The sequence below is a fragment of the Haemaphysalis longicornis genome, unplaced genomic scaffold (genome assembly GCF_048455015.1).
Source record: "Haemaphysalis longicornis isolate Haplotype H1 unplaced genomic scaffold, Haemaphysalis longicornis Haplotype H1 scaffold_2, whole genome shotgun sequence".
Taxonomy (NCBI): domain Eukaryota; kingdom Metazoa; phylum Arthropoda; class Arachnida; order Ixodida; family Ixodidae; genus Haemaphysalis; species Haemaphysalis longicornis.
In genome coordinates, this window is record NW_027526295.1 from 103,947,302 (window position 1) to 103,961,160 (window position 13,859).

General features: G+C 47.7%; 1 protein-coding gene across 1 annotated transcript in view; it reads left to right on the forward strand.

The window, feature by feature from the left end:
* Positions 1 to 4,436: 4,436 nt before the first annotated feature.
* Positions 4,437 to 13,859, forward strand: part of LOC144168206 (phospholipid-transporting ATPase ABCA3-like) — a 38,685-nt gene continuing 29,262 nt past the window's right edge. Inside the window, exons 1-2 of the mRNA XM_077697242.1 lie at positions 4,437 to 4,557; positions 10,220 to 10,337. Coding sequence (XP_077553368.1) covers positions 4,453 to 4,557; positions 10,220 to 10,337 — 223 coding nt within the window. The 5' untranslated portion in view covers positions 4,437 to 4,452. The remainder of the gene's footprint in view (positions 4,558 to 10,219; positions 10,338 to 13,859) is intronic.

A 13,859-nucleotide genomic window follows, 5' to 3' on the forward strand; every position in this document is an offset into this window, starting at 1 on the left:
CGTGCATAGCTCGCACGCTTCCCCGAAAAGCAGTACCGATGGACCAAATATGGACAAGTAACGCCATCCAGCGGCTACCGAGAAAGATGTCCTGCACGCCAGATGGTGTGCGGACTTAAGGCGGAAGTTGCGCGGTATAGCCAGCGGGCAGCGGCACCAGTGTTGCAGTTTTCACTATTTTCTTATTTACAAAAAAGCTACGTGAAGAGTTCTCGGCCAGCTAATGTCTCAATCTAAAGCAACTTAGCTCAGCTAATCCTGGGTGTGTATAACGAAAGCTCGGTTCAACCTGGTCGTTCTGGTCTAGTCTATCCTGGTCTAACTTGGTTTTGCTTTCACATGGCTAGCCTTTAATTTAGCTGCAATTATTATGCTTAGGTATATACTCATTTATAAGCGGGAATGACGACGGTGCCGAGGTCGGCGGCTAGAAATGTCTGTGATTAGGCTTGGGTAGGCTGGCCACGCGGCCTTTAGGGCGGTTGCCGGTTCGTCCAAAGCTTCGCTTGTCCAAAGCTTCGCTTTGTCAACGGTTTCGGTACCGTTTCCGGCGTTTTGCGAGCCAAACGGCTCGTTCTTCCTCAGTCTCTGACGCTAGCATCGCGCGCTTCGCATTCAGGAACGTCTCCAGTGAACCAGTTCGGCGGGCGCGGGTGGCCAGACGCCGCTTGCCGACGACGGCTCAAAGCCTAGGGCTGCCGCGCTACACTCAAGGACGGCCCGGTATCGGTTTCAATCATGGCCGAGCTCACCGTGACGAGTCAAACCCGTGATCCGGTTAGCCAGGCATGCGGCTAGTCATGTGGTTAGGCGGCGACCCAGCTGCAGAGAGCGAATGTGCAAAGCCGGCGGCGGTGGAGGACTTGCCGTGCAAAGTTAAGTGATGCATTGCCAAGGGTAAGGTGCATCTGCGGTCAAATGAAGGTCGAATTACTAGTGACGGCGAAACTGTTGTGGCGAAACTTTGCTTTAAAAAAATTAGTGCGGTTCCACTTAGCGTGAAAGCTGGCGGAGGTGCAGAACAGTGATTCGCTGTAATGGGCTGGACCCCCATTATCCGCTCACTGCTACCAGCCAACACGCTCTTCGCCGCCCTGTCTCACTCCTCTCTTGATGAATCGAATAGAGGTTTGTCTAATGCAAGTCAAATCTCCCGCCTTCCAGTGCTCGCGCTCCCCCTGCCTGAAACTTCGCCAGCGGGGGTTTTGTTCTAGTTGTGCTTTCCCTAATTTCGTATGCTGGAGATGTTCTGCGTCATTTCAAACGCGTAATTTTTAAATACGATAGTGTTTATTGGGCCACTTAAAAGGGAAAATTTCGGTATGTCTTTATATCTGTCTGACTGTCTGCCTAACTCGATTTGGCCACCCGGCCAAAGTGAAACAGAGCTTGCACAATAGATTTATATACCCATAGCCAAATCGTAACGTTTAAGTCCGGCATCGGCGTCCATACGTGTCAACACCGTGTGTTGAACAAGAACAAAAATATTACTGAAATGCGAGGCAAAAAATCAATATATACGTGATATTTGCAGCGTGCCTTTTAAAAAAAATTGTGCATGTTTGCTCAAACAAAATTCTACATCCACTGCAGAAAAAAAATCACGCCGTAGCCTGCTGTCACCTGCGCCACTATAGCTTCTGGCGGCATTCTACAAAATCAAACCACAACAGTTGCAAAAGGTTCTACTACATAGCTTCAACGTTCCGCTCGGAACGCACGTGGAGAAAGGCAACGTGGGTCTATAAACGTTGAAGTAGGGTGCCTTGATCGACGCGCGTCTCTGCCGGACGGCGGCTCAGGCAACGTGCACACCGCCGGGAGCAGTTGAACGCGGTAAATGCAAGATCAAACCGCCAGGGTGTTTACATTGGCAGGAGGACGACGGGAGGAGAACAGTATAAGAGGTGAGTGTAAAAGTGGAAGGAGGCGTGTATTGGGCAAATGTCGACAAACTTTCGTCGATATTTGATAGCATCCACAGCATTTGATAGCGGAGACGCATCTGACAACGCCTCTGGTACACTACCAGCATACGCGATCTGCCGGAAAAGCGCGCCTGCAGTGACCGTTTTTCTTAGATGTGTAAACTATCAGCGCCACCGCTGTGACGAGTATGCTGCGAACAATGTTCGAAGCCAAGTTAAAAGAAGTGCTTTGAGAGGTATGTAGGCGCTATCGCCGTGGGTAGGCTCCCATACGGTTCGGCCACAGCTCCCGTGTTCGAATCACTTCTGACGCCACCTATACCTGCAGTTTCTTTTGCGCTAAACAACGAGGTGCATGACAAGCGTCAGCGGTTCACGAGATTCGGACGGTTATGACTATGTGACCATATCGAACTGGCAGCGCAAAAGGACTGGAGCAAAGAGTCGACGTCGTGTCTTCTGCTCAATGTCGCGTCCTGCTCTTCTGCACCCCACCCGAATCAGAGCGACGTTTACGCTTGCGTTCGGTGTCCCTAACCCATCCTGCTTTCGGGGCCGCCGAGTTCGGACGCACGGCAATGATTAAATTTGGTGGCACATGCACGCTCCCGCCGCGGCGGTGGTGCGGTGGCGACGGTCGCCATTTCGCCGCTGCTCGCAGCATCTTTCCTAGTGCAAACGCGTGATTCATAGCGAGAGTGTTCTCGTTATCTTTGTCGCTCGCCAACTAATGCCTGTGCTACTCAGTCAGAGGCTTTCCTAAGTCATCAACACGTGGCCATGACGCGTTTCGTGCGAGAGGCACCGAAAGCTCATTTGCTCTGTAGACTCCTTCCCCCTTCCCCCCTTCTCCCCCCATGTCCATGTAATGCACTGTATGTATGACACGTTTTATTGTGGCCCGCAATTCTTGTTCCTGATGTAGTAGAAACCATTTATAAAAATAAACTTCCAATGAAGACTGTTAAATTGCACTTTGTGCACTGCTACCACAACTATCGCCAAAACTGGTAGCTTCCATAACATTGACACTGATAGGGAGGATGAGACAGCAGAAGGATTCCAGTGATGCAGGAACAGCAGAACGTATTTTGCGTTGTCCGCAGCACACGCTGATCGGCATCACTATCGAATTCCGCAGAATAGAAGGTCTTGCTGGCACGTTCGGTGGCCGTACTCATCCCTATACTACGTGCATGTGTATAGTGAAACAGGAAATAGCCCACGTGGTAATTTGTGGTCATTTCTTTGCGTGCCATAAAATAATGTGTGGAATGCAAGCATGACTGCGGGTAAAGTTTGTCTTTAGGCACTTACGCTGCCCCGAAGCCTCTCAATTGCAGTTTTATCCCACTCAATGGTACCACATTCGCTTAAGGTTTAGCGAGGGAGGCCAAACAGCACCCATGAGTGTCGTGGTGCTGTGTCTCGCGGAAGCGCACATTCGCTACATTTTAAGGTGTAGGTCGCATACAGCAAGGAACCAGGGAAACTTTTGGCATTGTGTTAAAGCGAAGACGCAAACTGGCGTTACACACTGTAGCGGGTATACTGAGAGAGTACAAAGCGGAATAGGAGAGGAGGGGAACGTTCGACAGCCCACAGTTTGTCCTCACGTGCATGAAGACCCGTGGTCCGCTGTCCGCCACTCGTCGAACAGTTGGCCACGCGAGAAGGGGTGCATGGTGCATATCTGTTCGAGCGATGCGATCCGGATGTGGCCTCCAAGTCGGCGGCCGCGCCGAAGCCAAGTAGCATAAAAGTCCAGCGTGGGATTCTCGAGATTGGGCACGCTAGCGTATCCTACCATAGAGCGACGTCGCCTCCGGTGCACTCGCGAACTCTGGCCCCCCGTTCAATAGCCCACGAGCCCCACGGGACTCAGCGTATCGACGAAAACGTCTCGTTGACGGGTGGCCTTGCCATCTCGTGCGGGTCACCGCTCTTCAGCAAGCGCCAGCGTAGACCCACGGTTTCTGCTGCATCCAGCCAGTTCCTTCCTCTGCCCAGCAGCTTTCCGGCGACCGCCTGCCCAACTTCCTTCTTTTCGTTGGCTTCATCGAGACAAAAATTGCGCGGCATTTGAAAAGCCGCGGCCAGTCTTCGCAGCTGTTAATCCGGAGCTGTCGCCTGTGAAACTTGCCTATAGGGCAAATAAACATGGGGTGAAGCTGGCGATTTCACCTTATAAGGCAATGGATTCTTCCCCATACGTAGGTATGAGCCAATGTATCTTTGACGGCCATGACTATAGTATCCTACGCACTAACCAAGCGATTCCCAGGAACTAGAGGGCCATTGAGGGGTTATTCTCTAAGGTTGTGGAGGAAATTTATGATGCTGATTCAAAGCAGGGCAGAATCGCGTCGCCCACGGCTAACTAACGGGATGAGCACTGTGTGTGGTTTCTTGCTGACGAATGCACGTGTCCCGAAGTGCTCTGCTGTTCGGAATCAACTGGAAATACTAAATATTCCCGATTATTTCTTTCTATTCTCAGAAAAGCTATTGGTTCCCAAATATGACCTTCGGAGTTGCATCAACGGCCCCAACTCAAGAAAAGGATCATTTTGAGCCGGAGCCGAAAGACAAACGTGTCGTCATAGATCTTATCAACGTTAACAAGGTAAGCACGTTCGAATTTGTTTGCCTAAGAATTGCCGGACAGAACATGGTGTGCAGAGACGCACAGTCGTGTTTGAGTTACAACAAAGCGACATTGGAAGTTGTCCTGAAAGGCATTTTGAGCACACCAATTGAACAAGCGGAATCATTAGGTTGGATCGGGAACGTCACCTGTGCCAAGTATAACTTTTCCGTGAACAGCGGAAAGCTGAAATTTTCATTGCAAGGGGACTTTGGTTAGTTAGACCTCCCTGAAGCACGGTTAACGTATCGTGTCCGTCCACGTTTATCTTTTTTTACTCTATTACCAGGCTTCTCGGTAAGTCGTGTTGGCTAGGCCGATACGACGACGATACGACGGCGACGCAGATTTCCAAGTTGGCAGACCGCCTTGTCACACGACGCCGAGCGCGACACGAACAGGACGGCCGATCGAAAGTCCGCGTGGTGTGACTAGCTCGCTGCCTTAAGACGCCGACAATTCCGAGCGGCCGAACGGTCGTCGGGAATCTATCGAGAAGCGAAAAGTACACCCCGACATCTTTCGTTCCGTAATGAATGCGACTCTGTTCTGTTCGTTCCTGGAGTGTAAGAAACATACTAAGGTCCACGAAGCCCATACAACTCAACATTAGCGCTAATGCGATCCGTATTTGGGCTTAGACGCTTCGGACGTTCGCTTTGGCAACAATTCGTTTCCCGGAGTTGCAAACTTTGTATTCGGGCGCGACGAGCAACGCTTGTAGAAAACAGCTTTAAGAACAGCAGAGGAGTTACGGAAGGTTGATTAGTTAGTAAGGAATCCATATAGATCAAAGGTTTTAGCTTAAAGCTAAAAACAAAAGTACGGCAAGCACTATTCCTGCAGGGCGAAATCGCAGTCGCAGCAGAAAACAGTGCTGTTGCTGGACACCAGCTATATAGTGGGGGCTTCATGGAACCTTACTTGGCAACTGTTATTCAAGAAATGTTCAGTTAACCAGCCAGGAATTCCTGAAACCAGGAAGAAAACAATGTGATGCAGTGGTTGGGTCTCAATGTAGTAATAAAGTTTTTCCAGGCAATCTGTTTTGTTACGGAGGATCGTATACTTAAGAAACGCGCTTGCTCTAAGTCGCGGGTTCAAATACCCGCATGGTGTTGCTTTTTTTTCTGCGTGGTCTTCTGACTGGCATGGCTTGCGAATCACATTCGCGATTCCAAAGCAAAACGTTTTGGTGGAACTACATAACAAGCGTCAATGTATCGTTTAAGTCATACGCACGATTTCTTCAGTGTTAAACTGGTGCTGTCTATATATAAAAGGCAATTGCACTTGTATAGGAAGAAATATTGATGTGTGTATTCTGCAAAGTTGGTATGCCTCGTGATATACACTAAACCGTAGTCAAGGCTCCGGATTAATTTTGACCACCTGGGGATGCTTAACGTGCGCCGAAATTTCGTGCACATGGGCGTTCTTGCTTTCCGCCTCCAAAAGAAAAGCGGCCGCCGCGGCAGGGAATCGAACCCGCGTACTTGTACTGTAGGCCTAACTAAGGCTCCTAGGACATATATGAGGAATGCACGGGCAGAATTACATTTGACAAGCAAATCGATAAATTCCCGATCCGAAAGGGAGTGGGACAAGGAGGTACCATCTCACCGAAATTGTTCACAGCATGTCTGGAGAATTTACTCAGGAGGCTTGACTGTAAAACTTAGGCTTACGGATAAAGTAGGAATACTTGACTCATTTAAGGTTTGCAGACGAGATAGTCTTGCTCAGCGAATCTACATAACTCCAAAAATGACTGAAAAAATACGCAAAACTACAATCACGGGACTTGGCTGTGGGGCTAAAGGTAAATATGAATAAAACTAAAGCCATGCTAAATAAACATGCTGAACGCGTTTTTTGAGCATAGGTGACGAAACACTGGAACAAGTAGAAGAGTATAACTACCTTGGCCAGGTGGTCAGTGCTGACCCCAGCCACGCGAAAGGAATCTGGCGCAGAATAAGATTGGGTTGGGGTGCATTCGGCAAGCACTCGCAACTAATGAAAAATAAGATACCTATATCCCTAAAAAGAAACGTATTCAACCAATGCGTCCTGCCGATGATGACGTACGGAGTGGAAACTTCGAGCCTTACTAAACCTAGAACGAAAACTGAGGTTCGCCCAACGTGCCATGGAGCAAATAATGTTAGGAGTAATGCTTAAAGGGACACTGAAGTGATTTGTAAGCATATTGTTGTGGGATTACGAGTGCAAATTGTAGTCTGTAGTCTGCACGAAATGTTTCGTCCACGCTCGGTGCATGTACGTCACTTTATTCAATATAAACATCAATAAGAAAATGCTGTCATCCTCTCCTTCTCGCCAATTTTCTTTGACGTTTTGTATGAGGTAACAAAAAGGTGGCTTGGCTTGACTGCGCTACTGCACGGTTCGCCGACCCTACAACAGTCAGTCGGCCCAGCGTTTAGTTCGCCGGCCACCAACCGGTCATCCCAATTCGTTCGCTCAGTTGAAACTAAGCCACGACATGATTGTGAATGGAAGAATGTGCCTTTAGTTTGCTAGTTTATACACTGTATCAAGCTCCATGTCTAGGTCGCTCCAAAGAAGCACTGCACAAGCGCACATGCGTCGCTTCGCTGAGTGGTACTCTAGTAGGAAAATCTAAGGACAACTGCAGGCGGGAGAACAGTCAGCAAACTAGTATAGGTACTAAAGAATCAACCGCGTACGCCTCGGCTAGTGATTTCTACGATTCCCAGCCGTGCTGGTAAACTTATATGACGCAATTGTACAGCCAATATTGCAGGAGTGCGGTCTGCCGATTACTGAGATGTCGAGAATGCCCATCCACCGATAACGTCTGATGCCAAGCACGTTGTTTCACAGTACCGAAACCGAAACTTGTCTCAATTGTGATACTGGACGTCTTCCAATTATGTGGCACCTTTTACTGACGTCACTGCTGTTAGTTGGTGCGGCCGCCTACAACCGTGCTTGGTAGTGTTTCTACTTACAGACTTTATAAAGTAAATACCGCCGTCTCGGCCGGAAAAACGATGGAAAGTGTGTCTATTTGAGCGAGTCTACGCAGTGCAAGCAAAACCGGCAGCTTGACAAATTCAGTTAAGTGTCCCTTTGAGGACAGAAAACGAGAAACCTGGATTAGGGAGCAAACTCGGATAGAGGATATCATGGTCCAGGTTAAGAAAAAGAAATGGACTTGGGCTGGCCATATGGTACGACGAACTGGCAACAGGTGGACCACAAGGGCAGCAGGTTGGACACCAAGAGACGGGACTAAAAGAAGGGGGGGTAATTGACTCGATGGAGATATGCAATAAGAGAATTCGGAGGCAACGGATGGACTAAACAGGCTGTTCATGACGCTATATACCAAGACACGCCGTCACTTCAAACGTGCGGTGACACGATCACTCTCTTTTTGCGTGATATTTCGGCATGGTGTGGTAGCGCGAAGGGCACTCCCCGTTCTTTCCGTCAGCTTTTCCAGTGTTGAGTGGAGTGCAAAAATAATTACCAAAATCACAAAGCAACGGCCCAAACGGAACGCAGAAAGTCAGCTGGCCCCGTCCTAAGCAATGCTGCGGAGCAGAATATCGCAGTAGAAGATGACACGTGCAAGCGACTGTTCTTGCAGACGTCTCGAGGAAGCCAGGCAGCATGGGCAGTAATGCTCGCGTGGAGCGAGGAGGAGAAGGAGAATCGAGGCGCGGGCGACGATGCGATGTTTTGATTTGCAATAACTCCACTAATACTCACGCTGTAACACAATTATTAAAGGAGGTGATTTCTAGGGCACTGATTTACCTGAAAATTCAAATACCCAAGTATCGACCAAACCTCTTCAGGGCCCCTTGTACATAAAAATGAAACTGTTCTTCATCATTAACATAACGTTGTCATAGATTCGGATTCACTGCGTACCGCAAAAGCGGTTAGTTACTAAGCGCCGCAAAAAGTTAGGTGTCGCCGTCACATGCATTTTGACACTTTGTTGGCGACATCGGTTATATCAATGTTGTAACGGGATTGACAGAACTGGTGTCAATATTTTTTTTTCAAAAAAGAACGCACCAAATTCAGAAAAATGTAATTTGAAATTAACATTCTTTGCAACTTCTTGTGATCAATGTTTTATGAATATTTGCAAACTTGGTTGATATAAGTGCTGAATCTACGAGCTCTCTCACTGCACAGGTGTGAAGCTTCCTTGCAGTTTCGTTAGAAGCTTCGCATCTTCCTTAAACGGCAGTTACGAGGTTTTGATCGTGAGATGCGACAGATACAACACCCACGGCTAACAGTAAAATCCTAATATTTTTAGCCCTTGCTGTATTGTCTATGGACAATATCACGCTACGACAGTAAGAAAACTTCGCGTGTATCAACTAACCTACCAGGTTTGCTGGAACGTTGAATGATCATTAGTCGGGGTAACTGATCGATCAGAACCTTATCCTATAGAAGAGCGGTTTTGCGAGGCAATTTTGTTGCATATATCAGTGGTAGGTATTAAAATCTTGTCTAATTTGCAGGCAAGTATAAGACGCTTAAGCGAAACTTGGCCATACTCGATGGTCTTTTCCCCCGTTTTTCGGGTTCCATAGTGATAGCATGTTGTGGCCAGCCGTCCCAGATCTGTGGTGGTTCTTCTAGATCACGTTTGCTCGTTCTCAAGAGGTCGGCCATTTACTCAGGTAGCTCGCAGGCAGACCAGACACCCTCAGTCTTTTAACCCTTTTCCATTGTGGCGTCACACTGGGTGTTCAGGTAACAAATGTGATGCATTTAATTATAACTCTTAAGGGCACAGAGACGTTTGTGTGTGTGTTTCTGTGTTCGTGCGTGTGTGCGTGCACGTGCGTTCGTGCTTGTATGTGTTCACGGGTGTGCGTGTGCGTGTGTAGGTATGTGGGTGTAAGTGTGCGTGTACGTGCATGCGTGCGTGTGTGTGTGTGTGTGTGTGTGTGCGTGCGTGCGTGCGTGCGTGCGTGCGTGCGTGCGTGCTTGCGTGCGTGCGTGCGTGCGTGTGCGTGTGTGTGTGTGTGTGTGTGTGTGTGTGTGCGTGTGCGCGCGCGCACGCGCGTGCATGCGGGCGTGTGTGCGCGCGCGTGTGTGCGGGCACGCACCTTATCGAAAAGCCTTGTATAGACCGCTTCAGTGCTCTGCTTTGCAATCTACCCTAACGCTTTGAAATGTCTCCGCTTGGCATCGTACGCGTTGCTCCACTGCTCGGTCCTGCCGGGGTCGAAACGGAGTTGATTGAATTTCGCTGTTTGTGCGTTCGCTCGTTCATCTGGGTTCTTTCGATCCCTCCACCTGTGGTGTGCTTGCGTGGAAGGTTTCATCTTGACACTGCCAAGTTTACCCTGATGCTATGGAACGCTTCGGTCTCTGAAGAACCTCGGGCTATGAAGCCTTTCCGGTGCATTGTCGTCTACGTCGATTTCTCTTCGCGGGAATGTGCTGTCTTGGTCACGCCCCAGGGGAAGTCATGCGGGGCTTGCACATATGTGCTAGAGATAAATATCTTCAGTATAAAAAAATATGAGGACGACGTGAATGCATGTGTGTCTAACTATGTGGTGACGATATTGTGCTACTTACGAAAGCCCTTTGCCACCATTTTTTGCAGGATTACGACGGGGTGATTGGTGTCCGTGAAGTAAACCTCCGCATCTATGAAAAACAGATCACGGTGCTGCTCGGCCACAACGGTGCGGGTAAAACGACGTTGCTCAACTTAATAACGGGTAATACAACATTCCTACATCTGTTGCTTGCCCCACGACGCATACGTTCAAAGCAGATCTTTTTGTCGGATTGGCAAATAATCGTACTGCTGTTGGTACATGATGGGCGAAATTGTGCAAAAACTTAGGGTACCTCAAATATTAAAAAAAACGCACTTATCAAAAAATGTGCTCACGAATGCTGACAAATTTGTGCAATTTTCTTCAAGCCTGACCCGTGTTTCCAGCGCCACGAGTGCAAGTGAATATGACTAGTATAGTCTACATTCTTCATGCCAAAAAATTGATGTCAGTAAAACTAAAGCGCGTTTCCCACCCTTCACTGAGTGAGTGAGAACTCGCTTTAGTAAAAACTACTTTACACGATGGATGTCCCAAAACTATGATGATTATAAGGAGAAGCACATCAAACGCCTCCAGATAAGAGTGCTTCACGCGGAGGGAATCGAACCTGCCTCTTTTGCTTTATGAAGCCAACATGTATCCGCTTCCCCCTCTCCTAGAGTGTTGGATATGCTCGTTTTAGCACGTTACTCGTAAGCAAAGGGCCTTGACTGTTTTGTTTCTGGTAGCCACGTTATAGTGAATTTCGCACCGGCACTGATGACGACGAATACCGCAATATTGGTTTTAAAACTGTATAGTTAAAATGAATGCGTACACAGAACACGTTCAAGCTTAACGTCGAAAGCTTCAGATCAGTATAAAATAAATCCCGCTAGCCAGTCTATTAATGCAGCTCGCCATCCCCTCCAAGACAGGTCCTGGCTCTACTGTGAATGAAATGAGGAATCCTCGCGTAGCTATTCGTCAGACCGGAAGGGGCAGAGCACCTGAGAAAAACCACAAGTTTAACCGCGGGGCACCCCAATTCACGTTTTATAGTGTTACACAGTCCCCAGCAACCCACCGAATATCGATCACCCCGCACATCGGTGTGATTGGTTACATTCATAAATACGTCCGCTAGTGGGGCAGGCACTTTTCCGGTCAGTGCAATGTCTTCAGCATCCCTCTCCACCACAATAGTTAAGAAAGCATAACAGTTAAAGGAAGGCGAAACAGAGCAAAGTAAACCACGGCGCAGGAAATACATATAGTGCATAGGAAACGCTCACCGCCGCGGACCCTTCATGCGCGACATCACCAACCCACCACCCAGGATTTCCAGATGCTCGAGGAGCATAGGCCCTTAGTGCAGCGGTTACCGTTTGACCTAAAAATACGCGTCATCTCGGCTGAGCTGACCGCGCGGCTGATTGGCTTCTTAAGAGGTAATGCCTACATTATTTCATCGGTAATTGCTCCTCCGCGAACGCTATCGGTGCAAAATGCAACCCCACATTCCCGAAACAGAGGCTGCTGCATCTATGACGGCAGTAAAGAGACACATCGACCCGTTCGCCAATGCTGTCGCCGGAATATCTTCCAACTTCCCTATGACCGTTCGGCACCCCTGTGCACGGTGTCAGAGTCGGCCTTTAAATTCCCCTATATGAAGGGAATAAATTTTTTAACGAGCCCACCTAAACTTATTTTACTTTAATTGAATTTGTTAGTCAGAAGAACTGGTACAGGTGTTGTGCAACAGCTGTTGTGAGAAGAAAGTTTAAAAGAGCTGCTTTACGGCTGCTCGACACAGTCCAACCCTCCACAAAAAAGCAGCAGTCGTCACATATATTCGGTTATCATATTTTTCTGCACATGTAAGTCTGTCGAATGGTATTTATATCTCTTTATAAACTTCTAAAACTTATGCCTAGTCTCTGCTTACGAATACTCTAAATGTACACTTCTAAGCGGGTGGCTGTTGAAGAGTTCCTCGAGGCTTTCATTTATTTCACATGTTGGAAACGTACCAGGCATCACCATAGTTGTAATTAATACGAGTGTCGATCAGCAGAGTGTGTTTTATGGTGTTATCTATATTTTGCACACTAACAACTATGGTTTAGATCCGTATATACACGTATCAGACCTGCGCTGTTCCAAATGTAGACGCGTTTCTTCTGGAGGGTTACTTATTCCATTTTGTTAGCTCCCTACCCTTGAGGTGCCGTATACTACTGTTCTATGGATTTTTTACCACCATGTATAAAGTAAATATTGCGTTCTTAATCCAGGGAACCAGGTAGCATATAGAAAATGAAAGGACCAAAAGTACTTCGTAGCCTTTCGGTAGTGAATGCGGGGCGGTAGCACCACAGCAAGCAATCGGACTTTCTTGTTGAATGATTTTGCGTACAGAACTATTCATGTGCTCTCAGGCCCGACGTTGGCAAGGACTATGCGCAGCCAGCAGGCACTGATATTGAGCATGGCAATATATATTTTCTGAAGTGTTCAAAAAATATTTCTTCAATACGGTTTGACTTATTGTAATCAACAAAGCTTGTAATGCACTTTCGGAATGAGTTTGACATAAATTTATTTTTGTGGTCGACAGTAATGTATATTGCCGCGAATTCTCTCACGCGTTGCATAGCCACGTGATTTCTGGAACTATAAATACTGAGGTAAAACCCGTACAGTATTTGGGTCCATCAGTGATGGACTTGCGATCGCCAGCACAGAACTATGTTGTGTTGTCATAAAACCGGCGCTCTAAACCTGTCGCGCTGCATTTACGGTTGCATGTTTACGAGCAAGCCACAATTGGAAATTTCTGTGAGCATGTGCAAGAGAAATTAACGACTCACAATTCAGAGCGGAAAACGTGCTCTTGTTCAGTTATTGTAATGCTTTTTTATCTAAAACGGCGTAGCCATCGTGAGCGAAACTTTACCACACCCTCGCACATTAACGCATCACTGAGGAGCGGAATCTCCCAACACTGTTTGTTGGTGCAGGCAAGTCGAAAAGAATGACACAGCCTAAACCTTGCCACGAGAATTTCGACTCCTCACTAGTGGCGTGGGGCTATAATCCTGCGTCTGCAAAGTAAGGAAACAAACGCATGCATTGCTAATGATACGTAAACTGCCCCAACAGAGAAACGCCCTGCAACAAGAAAGGGGCAATCTGTGCAAAGGGACAGAGCACTCTATTTTACCCTGTTCGCAGGCGAAGACACCAGTGTAAAAAGTCATGTGATGTTTAAAGTCACGATATTGTTCCACAGCCTGCGACTGACTACTCTGGACCAAGTATTCTTTGAGGGCCTATAAACCTGCAGCAGGGAAAACTGTGAAGACGTTGACGAAGAACCGTTAACTGAGGGATAGGTTTATTGCCTGAAACGCAGGCGCTAAGCGAATGGGCTTGTGAACTGGAACCGCTTCAAAACGCAGTCGGGCAGGGTATCTCTGCAAACTTTGATAGGCTGACCAAGCACCTCCTGCGGAAAATACAACAGAACCCCCATCTCGGCCAACCAACGAAGGAATGAACAATTCGTTTTAGTTCTGGAAGCATCATAGAGGTTATAGAGGTTTTTCTAAATGATGAAAGAAGTAATTAACCAATGCCACAATGAACGAAGTGACATATTCTAAAATGAGGCCAAGTAAACTCGAGAATACA